The 25,158-nt window shown below is 42.7% G+C and overlaps 1 protein-coding gene and 1 long non-coding RNA gene across 14 annotated transcripts in view; one reads left to right on the top strand and one right to left on the bottom strand.

The window, feature by feature from the left end:
* Positions 1-1,630: 1,630 nt before the first annotated feature.
* Positions 1,631-24,531, bottom strand: KRBOX4 (KRAB box domain containing 4). 10 transcript variants are annotated; one of them, XM_073798941.1, is made up of 10 exons: positions 24,440-24,531; positions 22,162-22,231; positions 21,524-21,567; positions 7,542-7,704; positions 7,126-7,224; positions 5,653-5,721; positions 5,015-5,058; positions 3,378-3,500; positions 2,958-3,056; positions 1,631-1,767 (listed from the first exon to the last, which is right to left on the bottom strand). In XM_073798941.1, the coding sequence occupies exons 2-10, from the start codon at positions 22,211-22,213 to the stop codon at positions 1,663-1,665; spliced, it is 798 nt and encodes a 265-aa protein (XP_073655042.1). In that variant the 5' UTR covers positions 22,214-22,231; positions 24,440-24,531; the 3' UTR covers positions 1,631-1,662. The 10 variants fall into 10 exon arrangements, 9 of the variants coding, with proteins under 9 accessions (XP_073655042.1, XP_033705998.1, XP_073655045.1 ...); XM_033850107.2 differs by having other exon boundaries at positions 24,425-24,526; XR_012329187.1 differs by lacking the exon at positions 24,440-24,531 and having other exon boundaries at positions 3,374-3,528; positions 22,162-24,272.
* The window catches only part of LOC109551273 (uncharacterized), a 125,350-nt gene continuing 124,713 nt past the window's right edge, over positions 24,522-25,158 (top strand). For all 4 annotated transcript variants that reach the window (XR_012329188.1, XR_002177987.3, XR_012329190.1 and 1 more), the window contains exon 1: positions 24,522-24,642. This is a non-coding gene — a long non-coding RNA (uncharacterized lncRNA). The remainder of the gene's footprint in view (positions 24,643-25,158) is intronic.

Consider the following 25,158-nt stretch of genomic DNA (forward strand, 5'->3'; position numbering starts at 1 on the left):
CAAACAAGCACTCAATAATTAAGATATGTTCACTGTGGAGTAGAGGATGACATTTTTGAAAGAAAAATATAAAGCAAAAATTGTTAATCCTAGCTAGGGCAAACTCCCAGTTTACTTCTTAAACAAAATAGAAAAATTGCTTCCTTAAGTGGTGTGACAGAGGATGAGTCATCATGATCCCTGAAACAAAGGAGCTCAAACAGGAGATCTCACACATATTCATCAACACTTTCAGTGCAGAAATGCAAACCCCTTACAGAAAAGGCATATATTAAGCTTTGACACACCTCACTTAGGAACAGTGCTTATAACTTAATATTTAAGGGTAATCATTTTATGGTTACATTTATGCCTCATTTTATTAGTCAGTAAAAGTTCTTTAATTTTCAGCTTATCTACCTTAACATAATACTATTTAAAATAGAAAAAAAATAAATTGAATATCCAATAGTCAATTGATTAAAAACTGACATATCAATAAGATAGAATAGTATGCACTAATGAAAAATTTTTTCATGTTTGAGGATTTGGGGAAATGTTCATGGTAACTGGCTAAGTGAAAAAACATAAAACAATGTACCACATAGTTTACATTATAAAAAAATACATCAAGGATGGATAATGCACCATTATATCAGTGACTCTGGATGGCAGAAAAGTAGCAGTTTTATGCTGAGTAAAATTATTTGCACATATATATGTATACAAATATATTTGTTTTATATTTGTATCTGTTGTAGGTGTGTGTGTATAGGTAGACACAGAACAAAAAGCTCGGAAGGAAATACAACAAATTATTAAGCAGATTATCCAGATTATCGTTTGGGTGGTAGGATTATTGAGTTTTTAATTTTTTAAATGTCGTCTGCAGAAACTACCCATAAAATGATCTTGTGCATAGTAGATTCTGTCTTCCAATCCATTTTCCCATTCAGCTTTGTCTTTAATATGTGACACAATTCTCTTCTTAAAATGACCCCATTTTCACATATGTCTATATATTCCCTATTCCTTTTCCATGTGGTTGTCTGAGTGTATGGTTTTGAGTATATGTTTTGCATCTTAAAAATGGGTATCCTGTGATTGTAATATCTGTGTGTGATTTTTTTGGGTAAAAATAAGTTATCTCCATAGTTCTTTACACTGTAACCACTGAATACTGTTACATAAATTATCAGCTAACAAACATTACAGGTGAGGAGAGAGGTAGTAAATGGTCCAACTGATAAGTATATGAATTCCAATTATACACTAGAAGACTGAGGAAATCACCACTGGATGGGTCTGCATGTGCAGTGGGCCACTGTGAATCAGGTTTAAGCGAGGACTCAGTGTAACACCTGTACCCAGTAAGCCCCCACTCTTAACAGGAGGGCCATGGTGATGCTTTGCATATCTGGGTATTAATGTCAACTCAGAAAGCTGTGTCCAATAGTCCTAAAAATATTCCCTTTTCCCCAATGACCATAGTCACCCAGATAAATGGCCATAGGTTCCCTCGGAAAGGGACTAAGGTAAGTATTTTATGTTTGCTACAATGTTGTAGGGTTCTTCCTATAAGGGACATGGGCACCTCTCTAGACAATTGGTTCCAGATCTAAAATTTGGCTCAGGTCTGGGAACTCAGCAAGGGACCCTCACTTTTTAATGAAGCATTTGCCCTCAGACTTCTCTCTTTGAATCTTGCCTTTTTTTTTTTTTATTTTTCGCCGTACCAGCTGGCTTGCAGGATCTTAGTTCTCTGACCAGGGATCGAACTCGAGCCCCCTGCAATGGAAACGCGGAGTCCAGTGGTTAGTCCCTGGTTAGGCCAGGGAATTCCCAAATCTTGCCCTTTTCTGATTGTAATATTAAACTGCAATTCTGTTGGTGCCCATCAATCTTACTCCTAGGGATGCCAGGCTCATCATAGATTCATTACAACCAAGGAAAGAATTAATGAGCTTGAGAGAAAGTGTTTAGGCTTGTACCATTCAATATGGTGTTGGCGTTTTATAAATGCCCTTTAACAGACTGAGGAAGTTCCTTTCTATTCCTAGTTTATTAAGGGATTTTTTAAAATCATGAACATATATTAATTTTGCCATATTATTTTCCTGTAACCATTGAGATGATCATATGCTTTTGCCTTTATTCTGTTAATATATTTAATTAAATTGAATTCTGAATGTTAACCTTGCATTCATTTTCAAATATTATTGGATTCCATTGGCTAAATATTTTGTCAAGGGTTTGTACATCAATATTCATGAGATTTATTGGTCTGTACTTTTCTTTCCCTTTAATTTCTTGGTCAGGTGTCAGGGTAATGCTGGTCTAAAAAACTTGCTGGGAATTATTTCCTCCTTATTTTCCTAAAGGGTTTGTATAGGATTGATATTATATCATTATAAATATTGGAGGACAATCTCCATGAGACCATTCTCACTTGCCTGGTAGAGCTGAAGGCCACTAGCAAGCTTTTTTTTTTGTCCATCCCAACTCCAGTAAACCAGGTAGGATAACTTCCCTGAGGTTAAAGACTCTGCGTTTCAGACTTCGAGGGCCCACAGTATGCCAAGTAAAGAGGAAACATCACCCCTCCATCTGCTTGTCTTCTGATGAACACACAAATGCCCAAGAGATGGGGAAAGTCCCAACAGCTTCCAGAAAGGAGAGGGAGGAGGAAGGAGACAAGGCTGGGCACGTCTCCCTAGCCACCCAGATGCTGGACGGTGGAGACGGGATCTACAGAACAGCAGTGGCTGCCTCTGTCTAAACCCCAAGGACAAGGGGCTGCAGAGGGGCAGCAGGTGGGGCATCATGTGGCTATCACAGCAGCTCGTTCCATCAGACCCGAATTGTGTCCCCAAGTCTGGGGTTTCTGAGAAGAACTCCTGGGTGCGCCCCCGAGGCCAAGCTCTCCCTGACCCACCAGGTCCCCTTGCCCTGGCCCAACTGGCCCGGCACGGGCTCACCTGGACACCTCCGTGTTGGGCTTTCTCCAGCTGCCATCCTGGCCTCCTCTTCTCCTTGTCCCAACCTGAAGGTCCTACCTGGTTGGGCCACGAGGAATCCTGTTAAGGGGAAATGACAGAGGACTTTCTAATTGACACATGAGGCATTCCGGAACCGAGGCCCATCCTTGCAGGGCAGAGATGGTCTTGCCTCGGTGACTGCCCCGTGAGCCCAGCTAGTGGGCCCTCAGTGCAGACCATCTACAAAGAAGGTGAGAGCACAGACATCCCGTGCAGGGTGCAAACGCCATTATGGATTCTTGACCCTGAGCCTGAGGCCCGATTCATTCAGGGCCCAGACACCCCTGAGCTGCAGCAGCCGACAGAGAGGGAGCCCCGGGGGGTGCGTTCCAGTCACCCTGTGAAGGGTCCCTCACCCACGGAGACAAGGTGGCTGTAGTTCTCCAGCATGACATCCTTGCAGAGGTTCTTCTGAGTGGCGTCCAGCTGCTGCCACTCCTCCAGGGTGAAGTCCACAAACACATCCCTGAAGGTCAACATTTCCTGCAACAGCACACTCCTCCTTAGCCCACTGTCAAAACAAGGTGGGCAGTGGGGGGGGGGGCACTGGCATCTAGAGGGTAGAGGCCATCGATGTTGCTAAATATCCTCCAATGCACATGGCAGCCCTCCACAACACAGCATTATCTTGCCCAAAGGTCAAGAGGGCAGGGGTGAGAAAACCCGGGGTTGAGCAATGAAATGGAATGATCATGAAAAGGACTAGAATGTGCTGTAATATGTGAAAAGAAGAAAAGAAAAAGGGATTCATATCAAGATAGATAAATAGGCACACATGATTTTCGGAAGAATGCATGAAAAAATGAAGGAGACACAAAGACAGGGTGAGAGGGAAAATTATTTTTCACCTTTTGATGAACAAAGTTTTGTTTGAATTTTTTGCCATATGCACAGAGTACTTTTTAAAAGACTCAATTCAATTTATTAATGCTCTATTCAGAACATGCTTTTAGAATTTTGGCATCCATATTCTTAAGTGAAAGTGGTCTTTCACTTTTTGCTTTCTTGTAGTACCTTCCTTGAATTTAAGTTAACTGGCATCATAACATGTACTGGATTCCTTTTCACCTTTTAACAGCCTGGAAAAGTTGAACACAGAAATTATCTACTCTTTAAAATTTTGTGAAAGCAGCAATTAGTCCAGGATTTGGAAGAGCAAATTTAAAGTGTGAACACCTTTGATTCAAAAATCCTACTTCCAGGTGTATTCTCCATAAATACCTGTACTAATGGGCCAAGAGATACATAGAAAGTTGTTCATGAGGCACTGTATATAATAGAAAAGAAAATTAAAAATCTAAGTGTCCATTTGTAGAGAAATAGTTAAATGATACTTCTATACCACGAAATAGGAACTGAAATAATCTTTATGTACTGATGAGGAACAAAACCCAGAATATAATCAGGTGGGAAAAGCAAGATGGGTATGGGAGTGTGATGGCACTTGTGCAAAAACACATGTTACACATATGTCTATTTTTAGTTAAATTGATGTAAATGCATCTACAGCACCTTATCACCAAATTGTTAACAGTGGGCATCTGCGAGGAAGATGTGGTACTGGGGAGAGAAGAAGTAGGGATCTTTTGGATACTGTTTTTATGCATATTGGAACATGAGACATGGATTTACTTTCATTATTTCAAACATAATGAAAAAGCAAAAAGTGAACTGAAAGTGAAGAAATAGAAAAAGCAAGATGAGTCTATGTATTTAAACAATCTTCTCTGAGAAGGAAAAGAAAAAAAAGAAGAGCAGTCCCAAGAGTAAGAAGTAGATTTTAAAAGTCTTTTCCTTTCTATCTTGTTCCTTTTTTTTTTTTTCTCTGTTTTTTTGGTGGGGAGGGGAAGGATTGGAGAATCTGAGGTGGATGACAGGTTGAACAGAAAACAGCCAGAGCTAAGTGGACTAATAGATTTTTCAAGGCTGCAATATAATTTCCTAATTGCTGCCTCAAATTCACTGGAAACAAAGTAGGGGGTAAATTAGGAACTCACCTGGGACACGGCCATCTGGCTCTGCCCTGACAAAGGATGGAGATCTAGGAAGGCAGAATTAGGAGGGTCGAGATCAGTGCATACAGCCATGAGACCACCATCACCAGCTTAATAACAATCACTCTTGCCCCATAGCGGGGATGATCTGGACACGTGGCCTGGTAGCTCCAGCCTGTTCCCCTGGGACACGGCTAAGATCCTGTGGGTTTTCCACGTCAATTTATTTTCTCTTCCTGGACAGATTTATGACTTGTGTTTAAAGACATCTCCTCGGAAGCCATTAACAACCTGACATCTCCTTTCTCTCAGGAATTCTATGCCTGGAAATTTATCGTAAAAAGGCAATCATAAATAAGCACAGGCTACAAGGATGTTAACTGTAGGTGTTTCCACCATTCAACAATTTGGAAGCAACTAAACCTCCAGCAAAGGGGACTCAGATCAAAAATTAGACACACAACATGGGAAATACCGCATGGGCTTTAAAAATGCAATGCAATCCTGTTCTCATTTCTTAACGTATTTAAAAGTAGGTTACCAGAAAGCAAGTGTAGTGCGATCCCCTTTGTTAAGCAATATGTATTTATTGAGGAAGAGCAGTCCAGAAGAGCATTTATGAAAACGTTGAGAGTGCTTACATTCCAGTGGTAATTCCACCTTTCCTCTTTTATTTACTTGCATTTTTTCATTTTTCACAATATCATTTACTAGTAAAATAGAAAGGAGAAATTATTACAAATCACCTCTTATCACACTGAGCCCTGGAGGTGATAGACCCTGAGCAAAGTCTGGAGGACAGGGACAGCTTGCTGTGGTTTGGAGGAAGGAGACAAACCAGAGCTGAGCGCAGGGCAGAAGGGAGGGGCGAGGAGGGAGGAGAGGCGGGGGGTAGAGGGAGGTTAAGGGCCAGGCATTGGTCACTTCCACATGGAGCTGGAAACCACTGACCTTGCGCCAGGCTCCTTCGGACCTACAGTGGGCCACCGCCACCCTGTTCCCGCCCCAATACTTCCTTATTTCCCATTATGTCCATTTGATCGCCATGCTCTCCCTTATTTGGCGGTGTTCAAAACACAGTTTCAGCAAGGAGCTTTTGTTAACCATTGCTACTGTAGCAATCCTTGCCTTAGGATCAGGACAACAGGGCTCAGCAAGATGCAGCTTAATGAGTCACTTCCCAGACCCAGTTACTAGCATCAAAATGAGAGGCAGCAGAGCTAGGTGATGGCCTACCTAGAGACCACGCTGAAAGGTCACAGACACACAGAAACCAAAGACACCTCTTGGGTCATCTAGTCAGGGTAGAGGAGATTCAACAGAAAAGGAAAGAAGCAGCTCTATCCAGAACATGCCATCGTGCGAGTAATATGCTCTGAAGTTTATTTATTTTTTTAATACATAGAGATAACACAAAAGACAAAATAATTGAGTGGGCGGGAAGTATTGACAAGAGGAGGAATCTAACAACAGGCGGAAAAAGTCAGATTTGGAAGAGCCTCAGAGAAATAAGAAAACAGAAACCTGTGTGAAATGGACACTGTTTAACCACAAAGTGAGGGCAGACAAGGGCATGGTGGTACTTGGCCTGGTGGAGCTGAAGGCCACTAGCAAAGCCTTTTTTTTTTGTCCATCCCAACTCCAGTAAACCAGGTAGGATAATTTCCCTGAGGTTAAAGACTCTGCGTTTCAGACTTCGAGGGCCCACAGTATGCCAAGTAAAGAGGAAACATCACCCCTCCATCTGCTTGTCTTCTGATGAACACACAAATGCCCAAGAGATGGGAAAGTCCCAACAGCTTCCAGAAAGGAGAGGGAGGAGGAAGGAGACAAGGCTGGGCACGTCTCCCTAGCCACCCAGATGCTGGACGGTGGAGACGGGATCTACAGAACAGCAGTGGCTGCCTCTGTCTGAACCCCAAGAACAAGGGGCTGCAGAGGGGCAGCAGGTGGGGCATCGTGTGGCTATCACAGCAGCTCGTTCCATCAGACCCGAATTGTGTCCCCAAGTCTGGGGTTTCTGAGAAGAACTCCTGGGCGCGCCCCCGAGGCCAAGCTCTCCCTGACCCACCAGGTCCCCTTGCCCTGGCCCAACTGGCCCGGCACGGGCTCACCTGGACACCTCTGTGTTGGGCTTTCTCCAGCTGCCATCCTGGCCTCCTCTTCTCCTTGTCCCAACCTGAAGGTCCTACCTGGTTGGGCCACGAGGAATCCTGTTAAGGGGAAATGACAGAGGACTTTCTAATTGACACATGAGGCATTCCGGAACCGAGGCCCATCCTTGCAGGGCAGAGATGGTCTGGCCTCAGTGACTGCCCCGTGAGCCCAGCTAGTGGGCCCTCAGTGAAGACCATCCACAGAGAAGGTGAGAGCACAGACATCCCGTGCAGGGTGCAAACGCCATTATGGATTCTTGACCCTGAGCCTGAGGCCCGATTCATTCAGGGCCCAGACGCCCCTGAGCTGCAGCAGCCAACAGAGAGGGAGCCCCGGGGGGTGCGTTCCAGTCACCCTGTGAAGGGTCCCTCACCCACGGAGACAAGGTGGCTGTAGTTCTCCAGCATGACATCCTTGCAGAGGTTCCTCTGAGTGGCGTCCAGCTGCTGCCACTCCTCCAGGGTGAAGTCCACAAACACATCCCTGAAGGTCAACGTTTCCTGCAACAGCACACTCTTCTTTAGCCTAGTGATGGGCTTGCAGACGGAGACAGTATGTTACATCAAGTGCCCACTGTGTGCCCATCCTATGTCCTTCACACGTAGAAAGATTTCAGTCCTCCCCACCACCCAGGAGAACCCTGACAGATGAGGACAGGAAGGCTCACAGAGTGTGAGGTCACCTGCTCAGGATCACACAGGTAGGAATTAAGGATTAAAGTCCATTCAGTCTGGTTTCCGCATGCACTTTTTAGACACTGCATTGCCTTTCTCTACGTAATTGTTCTTATGCTATTCACCATCCACAATTTGACACAGTATAGTATATAGGGTGCTTATGTAACTAAAATTATTTTAAACTCTATGGGGAAAGAGATCGAGTGTTAGAAATATTTTACCCTGGAAATTCATTCTTCCAACACATATTTATTGACTGGAGAGCAAGCTGATAAGTTCTAAGGATGTAAAGGTTAATAAAAACAAACACCTCCTGAACTGAAGGAGCTACATACAGTCTAGTAGAGGGAGAAAAACAACACTTACAAACTCATACATGAAAGGGTGGGAGGAAAGGAAGGAGGCAATGGCAGAGGTAGGGCAGGGAACCCAGAAGAGGAAGAAGTCAGTTCTGCTTAGGGCTGACAGAGAAGGCTTTGAAGGGGATGTAGATCTAGAAGAAACAGTTCGAAACACAGCTACTCAATCATGACCAACAGTGCTGATTATCCAATCAATCATGAGTCAAAGAACAGGACTATATCTGGCCTGGTCAGCAGATTGAGGTAAAAAAGGAAAGGTCTGTACTTGATCTTATCACCACCAAATAAGAATTTACTTCTCTAAGTGCCTGGATTCCTATCAGAGAGCAATAATCCACCTATTTACATTCTGGATTCCATCCTGTCCCACCCACACTTGGTGGCCTTAAATTCAAGGAGACATTTTGCACCCACAAGGCCCCCATGGGCCATATGTGGCACCAGTTTACTCAGCTTTGCAGAGGGAGACAGGAAACAGTGGGCCAAAGGGCAGTGACGCCAGCAAGAGGAGTTCTCAGTACAATCCAGTAGCTCAACCTGCCCCTGCCCACCTGAGGCGCCCGGGAACAGGGCCACACTGGCAAGTGCAGGCAGTATCTGGCTTGGAAGCCAGAAGCTGCTCCATGTACCAGTATCTCTTGTAACAGGCCCCTGAGCACATCTTCCAAGGTCCTGGCAAAGGACATGCCCAGTTATGAGAGTTACACTGGACTCAGGAAAACCCAAATCGGTGGCTTCCTATCAGCAATTTTCAGTTATTCACAGTCCTCCCAGTCCAGGTGCAGTTTGTTTACCAATCAAGAGTCATTGTGGCTTTTACATCCGGGAAGCTTCGAGTTTAGGTTAAGGAAGCTGAACTAATTGTTCCAGTGGATGATGGAAACTGTAACAAGGTATCAAGAAATCCAAAGCGATATGAGTGAAGTCTTATTTAGCATCCTGCAGTACACTGCTAAACGTGATCTTAAATCTCAAGTGTGGTATTTAAATGGAGAATAAATGAGTGCTTCCTTGCTATATAAATAAAATGCTTGATTTGTACAGATTAAAAAGAAAAGAGTCATTTTGATCCTAAGTAACAACGCCTGGTAATACAGCTGTCATTCCACCATTATTGGGTTTCCAGGGACACAAAGCTAAAACCAGGTTAACTCAAGGTCAGATTTCCCTAATGAGGAGGAAGAATTTTATTCATGCTATACTTAGTGTTATGCTTCAGTAATGACAATGAAGAAAGTTAAAAACCCCTAACAGATCCTACACACACAGGGTCAGAATTTAGTTCAGAATGAAAGTATCTCAAATCGCTGTAGAAAAGAAGTCATTAGCAAAATCTGGCTAGGTATTTATGCAGGGAAAAAGCATACCATAAAGCTGCATTAGCTATCTCACTCCGAACTCCAAAATAAATTACAGATATGTCAGAGATTTAAATGTGTGCAGGATGACCATAAAATTACTAGTTGAAAGTTTTTATAATTCTAGAGTGGCGAAAGTCTTTCTAAGCCATCCCCAAATTCAGAAGACATATAGCTAAAGACTGGCAAACTTGATTACCTAGACATTAGAAATTTCTAAATAGCAGAAAGAAAATAATTTTTTAAATTCTCAAACATCAGTATCAAAGTGGTAAAAATATTTGTAAGCTACATAACAATGATCTAATTTCCTTCATACACTAAAATTCTAACAAATCTTTAAGAAAGAGACCACAACCTAATACAGTATAACTGGAGGAATGTGGAATAAATTTATAATAGTATACCATTTATCACCCTTCAGATTCTTTTTCTTCTTGAGATATAATTAACATATAACATTGTGTAAGTTTAAGATGTACAATGTGTTGATTTGATACATTTATATTTTGCAGTATGATTACCAACAGTCCAGTAGCATTAGCTAACACCTCTATCACGTCACACAATTATCATTTCTTTTTTGTAGTGAGAACAATTAAGATCTAGTCTCTCGGCAACTTTGAAGTTTATAATACAGTACTGTTGACTATAATCACTATGCTGGGCATTAGATCTCCAGGATTTATTTATACCCTTCAGCTTCTTAAACATTCAACAGGTTGATAATACCTACTGCAGTCAAGTGTGTAGAAAAACACCAAAGAAGTTATAAACTATTTATTGCCTTCGGGGGGAGGGGGTGGAGCAACAGGTTAATATACATCAAAATGTATGTTGCAAATACTCTTTAATGCAGCAGTGCCCTTTCTAGGATTGTTACCCTAGACTTTTTGATGTCAGTTAAGAAAAGACAACTCAATAAAATAGACAAAAGATTCATAGCAACAAAAATATAAGCATAAACATACAAATAGATTATAAACCTCATTAAAGTTCAAATACATGCTAATTAAACAGTAAGATACTGTCTTTTACCTATAAGGTTGGTAAACATTCAAATGATAGAGAAGAGCCACTGTTCACGAGCGGCTCACTGTTCATGAGCTACTGTTCCTCATATAGGAACATGAATACTCTCATAGAAGGCTGGTTGACAGGTAGTTTGACAGTACCTATTACATTTTTTCTCATATTTTAACCAGGACTCTATCCTACTGAAATATTTATATGGGCATAAGGATGGTCAAGGCAGCATTATTTGTATTAGCAAAAAATAAGGGGAGATGACCCTCAATGTCCTGTGTTCCTGGGAATCTAATAATGGTGGCATGACAGCTATATCACCAGGCAACATTGATTCTGATAAGAATGAACCCTGATAGTCAACAAGCTGCATCTGGACTGGTGGATGACAGAGTGGTTAAATAAATTGTTATGGCTATACTCTAAAACGGCCATTATAAAAATTGGCTGACATGAAAGGATGTCTGATATATTTTTGTTAAATGAAAAAAAGCAAAGTATGCATAGTAGTAGCATATTTTCATTAAAAATAACCCGTGCAAAAATTTTGGGTTTTTTTGTACACACACACACACACACACACACACACACACACACTTCCACCTGGAAGGCAAACAGTTAGTAGAAGGGCCAAGACTGGTTTCATTTGTTGGAATGCAACAGAAAAGGAGGAATAAAAATGAGCCATAAGGAAAAGGTAAACATCTTCCCTTATGGCATCACCCACTTTTTTTTTTGGATTGTCTGTACTATCTTTCTATTTTTCTATCACATTTTTGGTCTTTTTTGTATCATCAGTTTGCATTTTCTGTATATAAATCCTCTGTGTACCATATGCACCGCCTTTCAGCCTCAAATGTCTTTTGACTGTACAGATTTTAACATTTTAATGCAGTCTAATCTGACAGTCTTTCTCTGTATGGTTTCTGGGTTTTGTATTTCATTAAAAATATTTCTTGCATTGAGCAAGGTTACAGAAATATCCTCTTAAATTTTCATCTAATTTCTCAAATATATATGTAGTTCTTTAATCAATCTGGCATTTTACTTTCCTATGATGTAGAAGAGTCTAGCTTTGTTTCCATCCAGATGGAAACTCAGTTGTGCCACCAGCATTCATTAACCACTCCTTTTCCCATAACTGAAATGACATTTTTATAATCTTGACTCACAAAAGCCTTTTGAAGCAATACATGAAATCTGGAAGCCACTAAAGATTGTGAAATTAGATCACATTTTAAAAATTTAAGTGTCTACTCTCCAAGATATGTAAACCCAGTCAAATGAGAAACCATGAAAAAATATTTACAACATACATGATAGAGGTCTAATTTACTTATTAAGTTAACATAAAGAGCTAGCAATCAGCAATCAAAGTAATTCCACACCCAAGAGAAAAATGTGCAAACAACTTAGAATAATCATCTGAAAGGAAAAAGTGCAAATGACATTTAAAAATATGAACAGACACTCAATTCAAGAAATGCAAATTAAAATGCACCACTCTTTTTTCCCCTCACAATGGCAAAAATCACTGTGATTGCCTGTTTATGGGAAAAGGCATCATACTGCTGCTAGGAGTACAAACTGCTACGTGCTATTTGGAGGGCAATTTGACAATCTTAAATCAAAATTCAAAATGTCTGTAACCACTGACCTAGAAATGTCACTTCTAGAAAGATATACTCATATGCATACAACTGGAATGTACATGGATATTCACTGCTATGTTGTTTATGGTAGCAAAAGCCTAGAAATATCCTAAATATACATCACTAGTAGAAAGGTAAATAATAAATGGCATTTCCATCCAGTAGAATATCAAGTGGCTATTTTTGTAAATAAGGTAGACCACTGGTTTGAAACCTTGTGTAATTTTGTCCCCCAGGAGACACTTGGCAATGTCGGGAGACATTCTGGTTGTCAAAACTGGGGGAGGGAGTGCTACTGGCATCTAGCGGATAGAGGCCAGGGATGCTGCTATACATGGTAAAATGCACAGGACCGTCCCAAACAACAAAGAATAATCTGGCCCAAAATGGCAAGAGTGCCACAGTTCAGAATCCCTGGGATAAGCTATGTACAACTGCAATGGAATGATCATTAAGACAAGGACCACAATGTTTAATTTGCAAAACAAATTTTTTAAGAGATTCATATATCTAGATAGAGATGCATACATTATCTCTGGAAGAATGTATGAAACACTGAAGGAGACATGGGGACAGAGTGAGAGGGAGAATTACTTTTTACCTTTTCTTGAACAAAGCTTTTGCTTGAAATTTTTACCCTGTGCATGCATTACTTTAAAAAATGTGTAATTCAATTTATTACTGTTCTATGCAGAATATTTTTAAATTTTGGGAATTCATATTCTTAAGCAAAGCTGGTCTATAATTTTCTTTTTTGTAGTATCTTCATCAAATTTTTTTTTTTGGCAGTATGCGGGCCTCTCACTGTTGTGGCCTCTCCTGTTGTGGAGCACAGGCTCCGGACGCGCAGGCTCAGTGGCCATGGCTCACGGGCCCAGCTGCTCCGCGGCATGTGGGATCTTCCCGGACCGGGGCACGAACCCGTGTCCCCTGCATCGGCAGGCAGACTCTCAACCACTGCGCCACCAGGGAAGCCCTCTTCATCAAATTTAAGTGGCTTCATAAAATGAATTGGGTGCCTTTTCATCTTACATTTAAATTTGTACTCCCAAATCCTTCATAATTACTACTTTCATTAATTTTCGAAGACCAGATAATTTCTGTGATCCAATTTTCCAGGCTTTTATTCAGCAATCTGATTTCCATGTGAACACTCCACAACACTTATACTACTGAGCTTATAGGTATATAGAAAGCTGTTCATGAGGCACTGTTTATAATAGTAAAAAAAAATGAATAAAAACCCCAATATCTACGAATAGAGAAATAGTTAAATGATACATCCATACCACGAAATAGGAACTGAAATAATCTTTATGTATTGATGAGAAACAACACCCAGGATATAATCATGTGGGGAAAGCAAGATGGGTATGGGAATGTGATGGCATTTGTGCAAAAACATGTTACACATACGTCTATTTTCACTTAATTACACTGATGTAAATGCATCTACAGTGCCTTATCACCAAAATGTTAACAGTGGGCATCTATGAGGAAAATTGAGGTACTGGGGGGAGAAGAAATACGGATGATTGGGCTATTATTTTTATATGCATTTTAAAACATTAAGCATCAATTTACTTTCATTATTTTCCCTAATTAAAAAGAAAAAAGTGAACTGGAAGAAAGGTAAGTCTATGTATGTAAACAATCTTCTCTTAGAAGGAAAAGAGGAAAAGATGAAGTGCAGTTCCAAAAGGGAAGTAGTTGGGGCTTCTGGGAAGATGGCGGAAGAGTAAGACGCGGAGATCACCTTCCTCCCCACAGATACACCAGAAATACATCTACACGTGGAACATCTCCTACAGAACACCTACTGAACGCTGCAGAAGACCTCAGACCTCCCAAAAGTCAGGAAACCCCCCACGTACCTGGGTAGGGCAAAAGAAAAAGAATAAACAGAGACAAAAGGATAGGGACGGGCCCTGGACCAGTGGGAGGGAGCTGTGAAGGAGGAAGGCTTTCCACACACTAGGAAGCCCCTTCGCGGGCGGAGACTGTGGGTGGCGGAGGGGGAAGGCTTCGGAGCCGTGGTGGAGAGCGCAGCCACAGGGGTGCGGAGGGCAAAGCAGAGAGATTTCCGCACAGAGGATCAGGGCCCACCGGCACTCATCAGCCCGAGAGGCTTGTCTACTCACCCGCCGGGGCAGGTGGGGCTGGGAGTTGAGGCTCGGGCTTCGGTCGGAGCGCAGGGAGAGGGCTGGGGTTGGCGGCATGAACACAGCCTGCAGGGGGTTAGTGCACCACGGCTAGCCGGGAGGGAGTCCAGGGAAAAGTCTGGAGCTGCCGAAGAGGCAAGAGACTTTTTCTTCCCTCTTTGTTTCCTGGTGCGCCAGGAGAGGGGATTAAGAGCACTGCTTAAAGGAACTCCAGAGACGGGAGCGAGCCGCGGCTAAAAGCGCGGACCCCAGGGACGGGCATGAGACGCTAAGGCTGCTGCTGCCGCCACCACAAAGCCTGTGTGCGGGCTCAGGTTACTATCCACACCCCCTTTCGGGGGAGCCTGTGCAGCCCGCCACTGCCAGGGTCCCGGGATCCAGGGACAACTCCCCCGGGAGAACGCACAGCTCGCCTCAAGCTGGTGCAATGTCATGCCGGCCTCTGCTGTCGCAGGCTCGCCCCACACTCCGTGCCCCTTCCTCCCCCCCGGCCTGAGTGAGCCAGAGCCCCCGAATCAGCGTCTCCTTTAACCCCATCCTGTCTGAGCGAAGAACAGATGCCCTCCAGCGACCTACACGCAGAGGCAGGGCCAAATCCAAAGCTGAGCCCCTGGGAGCTGTGAGAACAAAGAAGAGAAAGGGAAATCTCTCCCAGCAGCCTCAGAAGCAGCGGATTAAAGCTCCACAATCAACTTGATATACCCTGCATCTGTGGAATACATGAATACACAACGAATCATCCCAAATTGAGGAGGTGGACTTTGAGAGCAAGATTTATGATTTTTTCCCCTTTTCCTCTTTTTGTGAGTGTGTATGTGTATGCTTCTGTGTGAGATTATGTCTGTATAGCTCTGCTTCCACCATTTGTCCTAGGGTTCTATCCGTCCATTTTTTTTTAACAATTATTTTATTTTAATAACTTTATTATATTTTATCTTACTTTTATTTTACTTTATCTTCTTTCTTTTTTTCTTTTTTTCCTTCCTTCCCTCCTTCCTCCCTTCCTTCCTCCCTCCCTCCCTCCCTCCTTTCTTTCTTTCTTTCTTCTTCTACTAATTCTTTCCTTCTACTTTTACTCCCTTTTATTCTGAGCCGGGTGGATGAAAGGCTCTTGGTGCTGCAGTCAGGAGTCAGTGCTGTGCCTCTGAGTTGGGAGAGCCAACTTCAGGTCACTGGTCCACAAGAGACCTCCCAGCTCCACATAATATCAAACGGCGAAAATCTCCCAAAGATCTCCATCTCAACACCAGCACTCAGCTTCACTCAATGACCAGCAAGTTACAGTGCTGGACATCCTATGCCAAACAACTAGCAAGACAGGAACACAACCCCACCCATTAGCAGAGAGGCTGCCTAAAATAATAAGTCCACAGACACCCCAAAACACACCACCAGATGTGGACCTGCCCACCAGAAGACAAGATCCAGCTTCATCCACCAGAACACAGGCACTAGTCCCCTCCACCAGGAAGCCTACACAACCCACTGAACCAACCTTAGCCACTGGGGACAGACACCAAAAACAACGGGAACTACGAACATGCAGCCTGCAAAAAGGAGACCCCAAACACAGTAAGATAAGCAAAATGAGAAGACAGAAAAACACACAGCACATGAAGGAGCAAGATAAAAACCCACATGATGTAACAAATGAAGAGGAAATAGGCAGTCTACCTGAAAAAGAATTCAGAATAATGATAGTAAAGATGATCCAAAATCTTGGAAATAGAATGGACAAAATGCAGGAAACATTTAACAAAGACCTAGAAGAACTAAAGAAGAAACAAACAATGATGAACAACACAATAAATGAAATGAAAAATACTCTAGATGGGATCAATAGCAGAATAACTGAGGCAGAAGAACGGATAAGTGACCTGGAAGATAAAATAGTGGAAATAACTACTGCAGAGCAGAATAAAGAAAAAAGAATAAAAAGAACTGAGGACAGTCTCAGAGACCTCTGGGACAACATTAAACGCACCAACATTCGAATTATGGGGTTCCAGAAGAAGAAGAGAAAAAGAAAGGGACTGAGAAAATATTTGAAGAGATTATAGTTGAAAACTTCCCTAATATGGGAAAGGAAAGAGTTAATCAAGTCCAGGAAGCACAGAGACTCCCATACAGGATAAATCTAAGGAGAAATATGCCAAGACACATATTAATGAAACTGTCAAAAATTAAATACAAAGAAAACATATTAAAAGCAGCAAGGGAAAAACAACAAATAACACACAAGGGAATCCCCATAAGGTTAACAGCTGACCTTTCAGCAGAAACTCTGCAAGCCAGAAGGAACTGGCAGGACATATTTAAAGTGATGAAGGAGAAAACCTGCAACCAAGATTACTCTACCCAGCAAGGATCTCATTCAGATGTGATGGAGAAATTAAAACCTTAACAGACAAGCAAAAGCTGAGAGTTTAGCACCACCAAACCAGCTTTACAACAACTGCTAAAGGAACTTATGTAGGCAAGAAACACAAGAGAAGGAAAAGACCTACAATAACGAACCCAAAACAATTAAGAAAATGGGAATAGGAACATACACATTGATAATTACCTTAAATGTAAATGGACTAAATGCTCCCACCAAAAGACACAGATTGGCTGAACGGATGCAAAAACAAGGCGCATATATTTGCTGTCTACAAGACACCGACTTCAGACCTAGAGACACATACAGACTGAAAGTAAGGGGATGGAAAAAGATATTCCATGCAAACGGAAACCAAAAGAAAGCTGGAGTAGCAATTCTCATATGCGACAAAATAGACTTTAAAATAAAGAGTATTAGAAGAGACAAAGAAGGACACTACATAATGATCAAGGGATCGATCCAAGAAGAAGATATAACAATTGTAACTATTTATGCACCCAACATAGGAGCAGCTCAATACATAAGGCAAATACTAACAGCCATAAAAGGGGAAATCAACAGTAACACATTCATACTAGGGAACTTTAACACCCCACTTTCACCAATGGACAGATCATCCAAAATGAAAATAAATAAGGAAACACAAGCTTTAAATGATACATTAAACAAGATGGACTTAATTGATATTTATAGGACACTCCATCCAAAAACAACAGAATACACATTTTTCTCAAGTGCTCATGGAACATTCTCCAGGATAGATCATATCTTGGGTCACAAGTCAAGCCTTGGTAAATTTAAGAAAACTGAAATTGTTTCAAGTATCTTTTCCGACCACAACGCTATGAAACTAGATACCAATTACAGGAAAAGATCTATAAAAAATACAAACACATGGAGGCTAAACAATACACTACTTAATAATGAAGTGATCACTGAAGAAATCAAAGAGGAAATAAAAAAATACCTAGAAACAAATGACAATGGAGACACAACGACCCAAAATATACGGGATGCAGCAAAAGCAGTTCTTAGAGGGAAGTTTATAGCAATACAATCCTACCTTAAGAAACAGGAAACATCTCGAATAAACAACCTAACCTTGCACCTAAAGCAATTAGAGAAAGAAGAACAAAAAAACCCCAAAGTTAGCAGAAGGAAAGAAATCATAAAAATCAGATCAGAAATAAATGAAAAAGAAATGAAGGATACAATAGAAAGGATCAATAAAACTAAAAGCTGGTTCTTCGTGAAGATAAACAAAATTGATAAACCATTAGCCAGACTCATCAAGAAAAAAAGGGAGAAGACTCAAATCAATAGAATTAGAAATGAAAAAGGAGAAGTAACAACTGACACTGCAGAAATAAAAGAGATCATGAGAGATTACTACAAGCAACTCTATGCCAATAAAATGGACAACCTGGAGGAAATGGACAAATTCTTAGAAATGCACAACCTGCCGAGACTGAACCAGGAAGAAATAGAAAATATGAACAGACCAATCACAAGCACTGAAATTGAAACTGTGATTAAAAATCTTCCAACAAACAAAAGCCCAGGACCAGATGGCTTCACAGGCGAATTCTATCAAGCATTTAGAGAAGAGCTAACACATATCCTTCTCAAACTCGTCCAAAATATAGCAGAGGGAGGAACACTCTCAAACTCATTCTACAAGGCCACCATCACCTTGATACCAAAATCAGACAAGGATGTCACAAAGAAAGAAAACTACAGGCCAATATCACTGATGAACATAGATGCAAAAATCCTCAACAAAATACTAGCAAACAGAATCTAACAGCACATTAAAAGGATTATACACCATGATCAAGTGGGGTTTATTCCAGGAATGCAAGTATTCTTTAATATACGCAAAACAATTAATGTGATAAACCATATTAACAAATTGAAGGAGTAAAACCATATGATCATCTCAACAGATGCAGAAAAAGCTTTTGACGAAATTCAACACCCATTTACGATAAAAACCCTCCAGAAAGTAGGCATAGAGGGAACTCTTCTCAACAAAAGAAAGGCCATATATGACAAACCCACAGCCAACATCGTCCTCAATTGTGAAAAACTGAAAGCATTTCCACTAAGATCAGGAACAAGACAAGGTTTCCCATGCTCACCACTGTTATTCAACATAGTTTTGGAAGTTTTAGCCACAGCAATCAGAGAAGAAAAGGAAATAAAAGGAATCCAAATCGGAAAAGAAGTAAAGCTGTCACTCTTTGCAGATGACATAATACTATACATAGAGAATCCTAAAGATGCTACCAGAAAACTACTAGAGCTAATCAATGAATTTGGTAAACTAGCAGGATACAAAATTAATGCACAGAAATCTCTGGCATTCCTATACACTAATGATGAAAAATCTGAAAATGAAATCAAGAAAATACTCCCATTTACCACTGCAAGGAAAAGAATACAATAGCTAGGAATAAACCTACCTAAGGAGACAAAAGACCTGTATGCAGAAAATTATAAGACACTGATGAAAGAAATTAAAGATGATACAAAGAGATGGAGAGATATACCATGTTCTTGGATTGGAAGAATCAACATTGTGAAAATGACTCTACTACCCAAAGCAATCTACAGATTCAATGCAATCCCTATCAAACTACCACTGGCATTTTTCACAGAAGTAGAACAAAAAATTTCACAACTTGTATGGAAACACAAAAGACCCCGAATAGCCAAAGCAATTTTGAGAACGAAAAACGGAGCTGGAGGAATCAGGCTTCCTGAATTCAGACTATACTACAAAGCTACAGTAATCAAGACAGTATGGTACTGGCACAAAAACAGAAAGATAGATCAATGGAACAGGATAGAAAGCCCAGAGATAAACCCACGCACATATGGTCACCTTAGATTTGATAAAGGAGGCAGGAATGTACAGTGGAGAAAGGACAGCCTCTTCAATAAGTGGTGCTGGGAAAACTGGACAGGTACATGTAAAAGTATGAGATTAGATCACTCCCTAACACCATACACAAAAATAAGCTCAAAATGGATTAAAGACCTAAATGTAAGGCCAGAAACTATCAAACTCTTAGAGGAAAACATAGGCAGAACACTCTAGGACATAAATCACAGCAAGATCCTTTCTGACCCACCTCCCAGAGGAATGGAAATGAAAACAAAAATAAACAAATGGGACCTAATGAAACTTCAAAGCTTTTGCACAGCAAAGGAAACCATAAACAAGACCAAAAGACAACCCTCAGAATGGGAGAAAATATTTGCAAATGAAGCAACTGACAAAGGATTGATCTCCAAAATTTATAAGCAGCTCATGCAGCTCAATAACAAAAAAACAAACAACCCAATCCAAAAATGGGCAGAAGACCTAAATAGACATTTCTCCAAAGAAGATATACAGACTGCCAACAAACACATGAAAGAATGCTGAACTTCATTAATCATTAGAGAAACTGAAATCAAAACTACAATGAGATATCATCTCACACCGGTCAGAATGGCCATCATCAAAAAATCTAGAAACAATAAATGCTGGAGAGGGTGTGGAGAAAACGGAACCCTCTTGCATTGTTGGTGGGAATGTAAATTGATACAGCCACTATGGAGAACAGTATGGAGGTTACTTAAAAAAGTACAAGTAGAACTACCATATGACCCAGCAATCCCACTACTGGGCATATACCCTGAGAAAACCATAATTCAAAAAGAGTCATGTACCAAGATGTTCATTGCAGCTCTATTTACAATAGCCCGGAGATCGAAACAACCTACGTGTCCATCATCGGATGAATGGATAAAGAAGATGTGGCACATATATACATTGGGATATTACTCAGCCATAAAAAGAAAAGAAATTGAGCTATTTGTAATGAGGTGGATAGACCCAGAGTCTGTCATACGGAGTGAAGTAAGTCAGAAAGAGAAAAACAAATACCGTATGCTAACACATATATATGGAATCTAAAAAAAAAAAAACAAATATGGTTTTTCTCCTTCAATTTGTTAATATGGTTTATCACACTGATTGATTTGTGTATATTGAGGAATCCTTGCGTTCCTGGAATAAACCCCACTTGATCATGGTGTATGATCCTTTTAATGTGAAAGACAAATACCGTATGCTAACACATATATATGGAATTTAAGAAAAAAAAGCTCATGAAGAGCCTAGGGGTAAGACAGGAATAAAGACACAGAACTACTAGAAAATGGACTTGAGGATGTGGGGAGGGGGAAAGATAAGCTGTGACAAAGCGAGAGAGCGGCATGGACATATATACACTACCAAACGTAAGGTAGATAGCTAGCGGGAAGCAGCCACATAGCACAGGGAGATCAGCTCGGTGCTTTGTGACCGCCTGGAGCGGTGGGATAGGGAGGGTGGGAGGGAGGGAGACGTAAGAGGGAAGAGATATGGGAACATATGTATATGTATAACTGATTCACTTTGTTATAAAGCAGAAACTAACACACCATTGTAAAGCAATTATACTCCAATAAAGATGTAAAAAAAAAAAGGGAAGCAGTTGAGAGGTGTCTTTCATTTTACCCTTTTTTTTTTTTTTTTTTGGTGGGGAAGAGAAGGATTGGAGAAACCTGAGGTCGATGACAGGTTGAACAGAAAACAGGCAGAGCTAAGTGGACTAATAGATTTTTCAAGGCTGGAATATAATTTCCTAATTGCTGCCTCAAATTCACTGGAAACAAAGTAGGGGGTAAATTAGGAACTCACCTGGGACACGGCCATGTGGCTCCGCCCTGACAAAGGATGGAGATCTAGGAAGGCAGAATTAGGGGGGTCGAGATCAGTGCATACAGCCATGAGACCACCATCACCAGCTTAATAACAATCACTCTTGCCCCACAGCGGGGATGATCTGGACACGTGGCCTGGTAGCTCCAGCCTGTTCCCCTGGGACACGGCTAAGATCCTGTGGGTTTTCCACATGAATTTATTTTCTCTTCCTGTACAGATTTATGACTTGTGTTTAAAGACATCTCCTCGGAAGCCATTAACAACCTGATATCTCCTTTCTCTCAGGAATCCTATGCCTGGAAATTTATCGTAAAAAGGCAATCATAAATAAGCACAGGCTACAAGGATGTTAACTGTAGGCGTTTCCACCATTCAACAATTTGGAAGCAACTAAACCTCCAGCAAAGGGGACTCAGATCAAAAATTAGACACACAACATGGGAAATACCACATGGGCTTTAAAAATGCAATGCAATCCTGTTCTCATTTCTTAACATATTTAAAAGTAGGTTACCAGAAAGCAAGTGTAGTGTGATCTCCTTTGTTAAGCAATATGTATTTATTGAGGAAGAGCAGTCCAGAAGAGCATTTATGAAAACATTGAGAGTGCTTACCTTCCAGTGGTAACTCCACCTTTCCTCTTTTATTTACTTGCATTTTTTTCATTTTTCACAATATCATTTACTAGTAAAATAGAAAGGAGAAATTATTACAAATCACCTCTTATCACACTAAGCCCTGGAGGTGATAGACCCTGAGCAAAGTCTGGAGGACCGGGACAGCTTGCTGTGGTTTGGAGGAAGGAGACAAACCAGAGCTGAGCACAGGACAGAAGGGAGGGGCGAGGAGGTAGGAAAGGAGGTGGGTAGAGGGAGGTTAACGGCCAGGCATTGGTCAGTTCCTCATGGAGCTGGAAACCACTGACCTTGCGCCAGGCTCCTTCGGACCTACAGTGGGCCACCGCCACCCTGTTCCCGCCCCAATACTTCCTTATTTCCCATTATGTCCATTTGATCGCCATGCTCTCCCTTATTTGGCGGTGTTCAAAACACAGTTTCAGCAAGGAGCTTTTGTTAACCATTGCTACTGTAGCAATCCCTGCCTTAGGATCAGGACAACAGGGCTCAGCAAGATGCAGCTTAATGAGTCACTTCCCAGACCCAGTTACTAGCATCAAAATGAGAGGCAGCAGAGCTAGGTGATGGCCTACCTAGAGACCACGCTGAAAGGTCACAGACACACAGAAACCAAAGACACCTCTTTGGTCATCTAGTCAGGGTAGAGGAGATTCAACATTTCTGCTACAGGTAAGTGGGTTGTGTATACTATGGGACTGACTCAAATCCAAAAATAGCCCAGGGGACTTCCCTGGCCGAACAGTGGGTAAGACTCTGTGCTTCCACCGCAGGGGGCGCGGGTTCCATCCCTGGTTGGGGAACTAAGATCCCGCATGCCGCGCGGGGCGGTCAAAAACAAAAAACAAACAAACAAAACAAAAATAGCCCATGGCACAAGAGGGAAATATAATGATGTGTGCACAAATGTGTCAGGAGTGGAGAAAGTCCCGTGAGGCAGGTGGTCAATCTTTCCAGCCTGATCCTGCCTTTGCAGGCACTACCGCAGGGCAGCGTCCCTCCATCCGTCTGTAACTTTCATCCCTCTCCTCCAGTAGGGGTTCAACTGACCACCATCACACAGCTCTTGATGGTGGCTAGAAGTTGAGTCACCGAGTCAGCCTTGCTCTCTCTCAGCTGAAGGAAGGGACAGAGGGCACTGCAGGTCCAGTTCTTCTAGGACCTGCTATCCTGTGAGCCCCCTCCCTCTAACCAGAGCATCTGGGTCTGTCCTGTGAGCCTTCCCCCTCTGCACCTGGGGTCTGGGCTGGCGCTCCTCTTCCAACTCCCCTCAGAGGAGCTATTTTATTTCTAAGGAGGCAGGACCCAAGGATTCAAAGACAAAGGTACCTTTGCTGGGACCATCACTTCAGGACTATGTCTCTGCCTCTGACCCGAGGAGCTCACCTCCTTCTGAGGCCTCAGACTGGGTCTTCTGTAGTCTAACTAAGGAAGCCCATGGCAGATCAGCTGGTGTCTGAAGCTGCTGAGCCGTGGGCTCACTTATGAACCCTGACCCTGGAAAGGCAATGACCACACAGGCGATGCAATTAGCAACCTCCATGATGGAGCGAAGTTGAGGAAAACCCCAAAGTTTTCCTTGCCATCAGAAGGCACAGTGCCTCACTGTAGTTTTAAGAATTGACATTCAGTAAGAGCTCAAATACTGCCCGATAAGGTCTGGGCTCTGGAACGAAACTGACTGCCTGCTCTGCCGCTTTTATTCATTTCATAAGAGGTCAGGGCCTACTGTGTGCCTGTTCTACGGGTTCTACTGTTCTACGTGAACAAAACTTCAGAGTTCCGCCATCTTGCGGAGCCATACTCTTAGCAGGGGAGATACAGACAGTGAGCCAGCAAAGTGATAAATTTAGGGTGCGTTTGTTGGAAAGGCATAAGCGTTATGCCGAAAAAACGAAAAAAGAAAAAGGATCCCTCCACTTTACTGTGTGACTTTGGTTAGGTTTCCCAGCCTTTCTGTTCTTGCTTTCTCTCTGTAAAACAAAGAGCATCGTAGTACATACTCACAGGGCTATTGTGAACAGATTACTGTGAAACACAGGGGTGCCCGGCATTTACTAGGCACTGAGGAAATGGTCGCTGAATGAATCAAGCAATGAACCAATCACTCGCTGACCCCCGTAGCCCCCCCCTCCCCTCACCACCGCGGCCCTGTCACTCAACCCCCCAGGGGCGCGACCTCATTGCCCAAGGCTCCTCCGACCTCCCCATCCAGCCCATCCCCAACTCCGCCTCCCCTTACTCCACCGCCAGGAACCTGAGGTCTCAGGGCAGATAACAACCGGAAGCGTCAACTGGCACCGCCCTCGGGGTCAGCAGGGCACTTCCGCTCGCCGTCGCCCCGGGAGCCCGAGCGCTGTGCACAAGCAGGAGCGGGCTTTGGGGGCGGGGGTGCAACACAGCCAATGGGCAACACGGCGCCTTTCGGGGACAAAGGATTCTGACGTGGTTCCCTCTGAGGTTAGATGGAGCGACGAGAGCGTGCGAGCATTTTCCGCGACGAGTCGTATGAGAATCTGGGGAGGCGTGTCGGGCGGCGGGAGGCGAGCGGGCTCCGCGCGGACTGTCGTGGCGATCCGAGTCCGCCGCCTCCGAGGCCGAGGCCCGCTCTCCCAGTCCGTTCTCCCGCGCGGCCGGGCCTCCTTGTTGCTGTGCTCCCTGGGGAGTTCCCGCCCCTCCATCTTCCAAAGCACGCTCTCCTCTTTCTTTAGATCCTCAGAATAAGATACCGGTAGTCGTGCCTGATGCATCCACGGCGGCACATGGGCGCGGCTATCTTGGGCGCGGGGTGGAGCCGTCGGAGCCGGACTCCGGTCTCAGGCCTGGGGTCGGGGAGCAGGGTTCAGGCTCAGTCGGGGAAGCAGCATGGAGGAGGGGCTGGGAGTTGTGTTGCAGGGCAGGCAGCATGCACAAATGAGGGGAAACCATGATGCTTGATTCTCCTGAAATAAATCGAGGAACTCCGGTTTCTGGGAC

Source organism: Tursiops truncatus, chromosome X, assembly GCF_011762595.2.
Source record: "Tursiops truncatus isolate mTurTru1 chromosome X, mTurTru1.mat.Y, whole genome shotgun sequence".
Taxonomy (NCBI): domain Eukaryota; kingdom Metazoa; phylum Chordata; class Mammalia; order Artiodactyla; family Delphinidae; genus Tursiops; species Tursiops truncatus.

Bases quoted from the DNA above. Each gene is read 5' to 3' on its own strand.
- KRBOX4 (XM_073798941.1), bottom strand. From the start codon at position 22,213: ATGAAAAAAATGCAAGTAAATAAAAGAGGAAAGGTGGAGTTACCACTG. The intron at 3,501-5,014 runs GTGAGTTCCTAA...GTGCTGTTGCAG, and splicing joins GCCAGATGGCCGTGTCCCAG to GAAATGTTGACCTTCAGGGA. The intron at 1,768-2,957 runs GTGAGCCCGTGC...TTTCCATTGCAG, and splicing joins CCCAACACGGAGGTGTCCAG to GGGGCTCGAGTTCGATCCCT.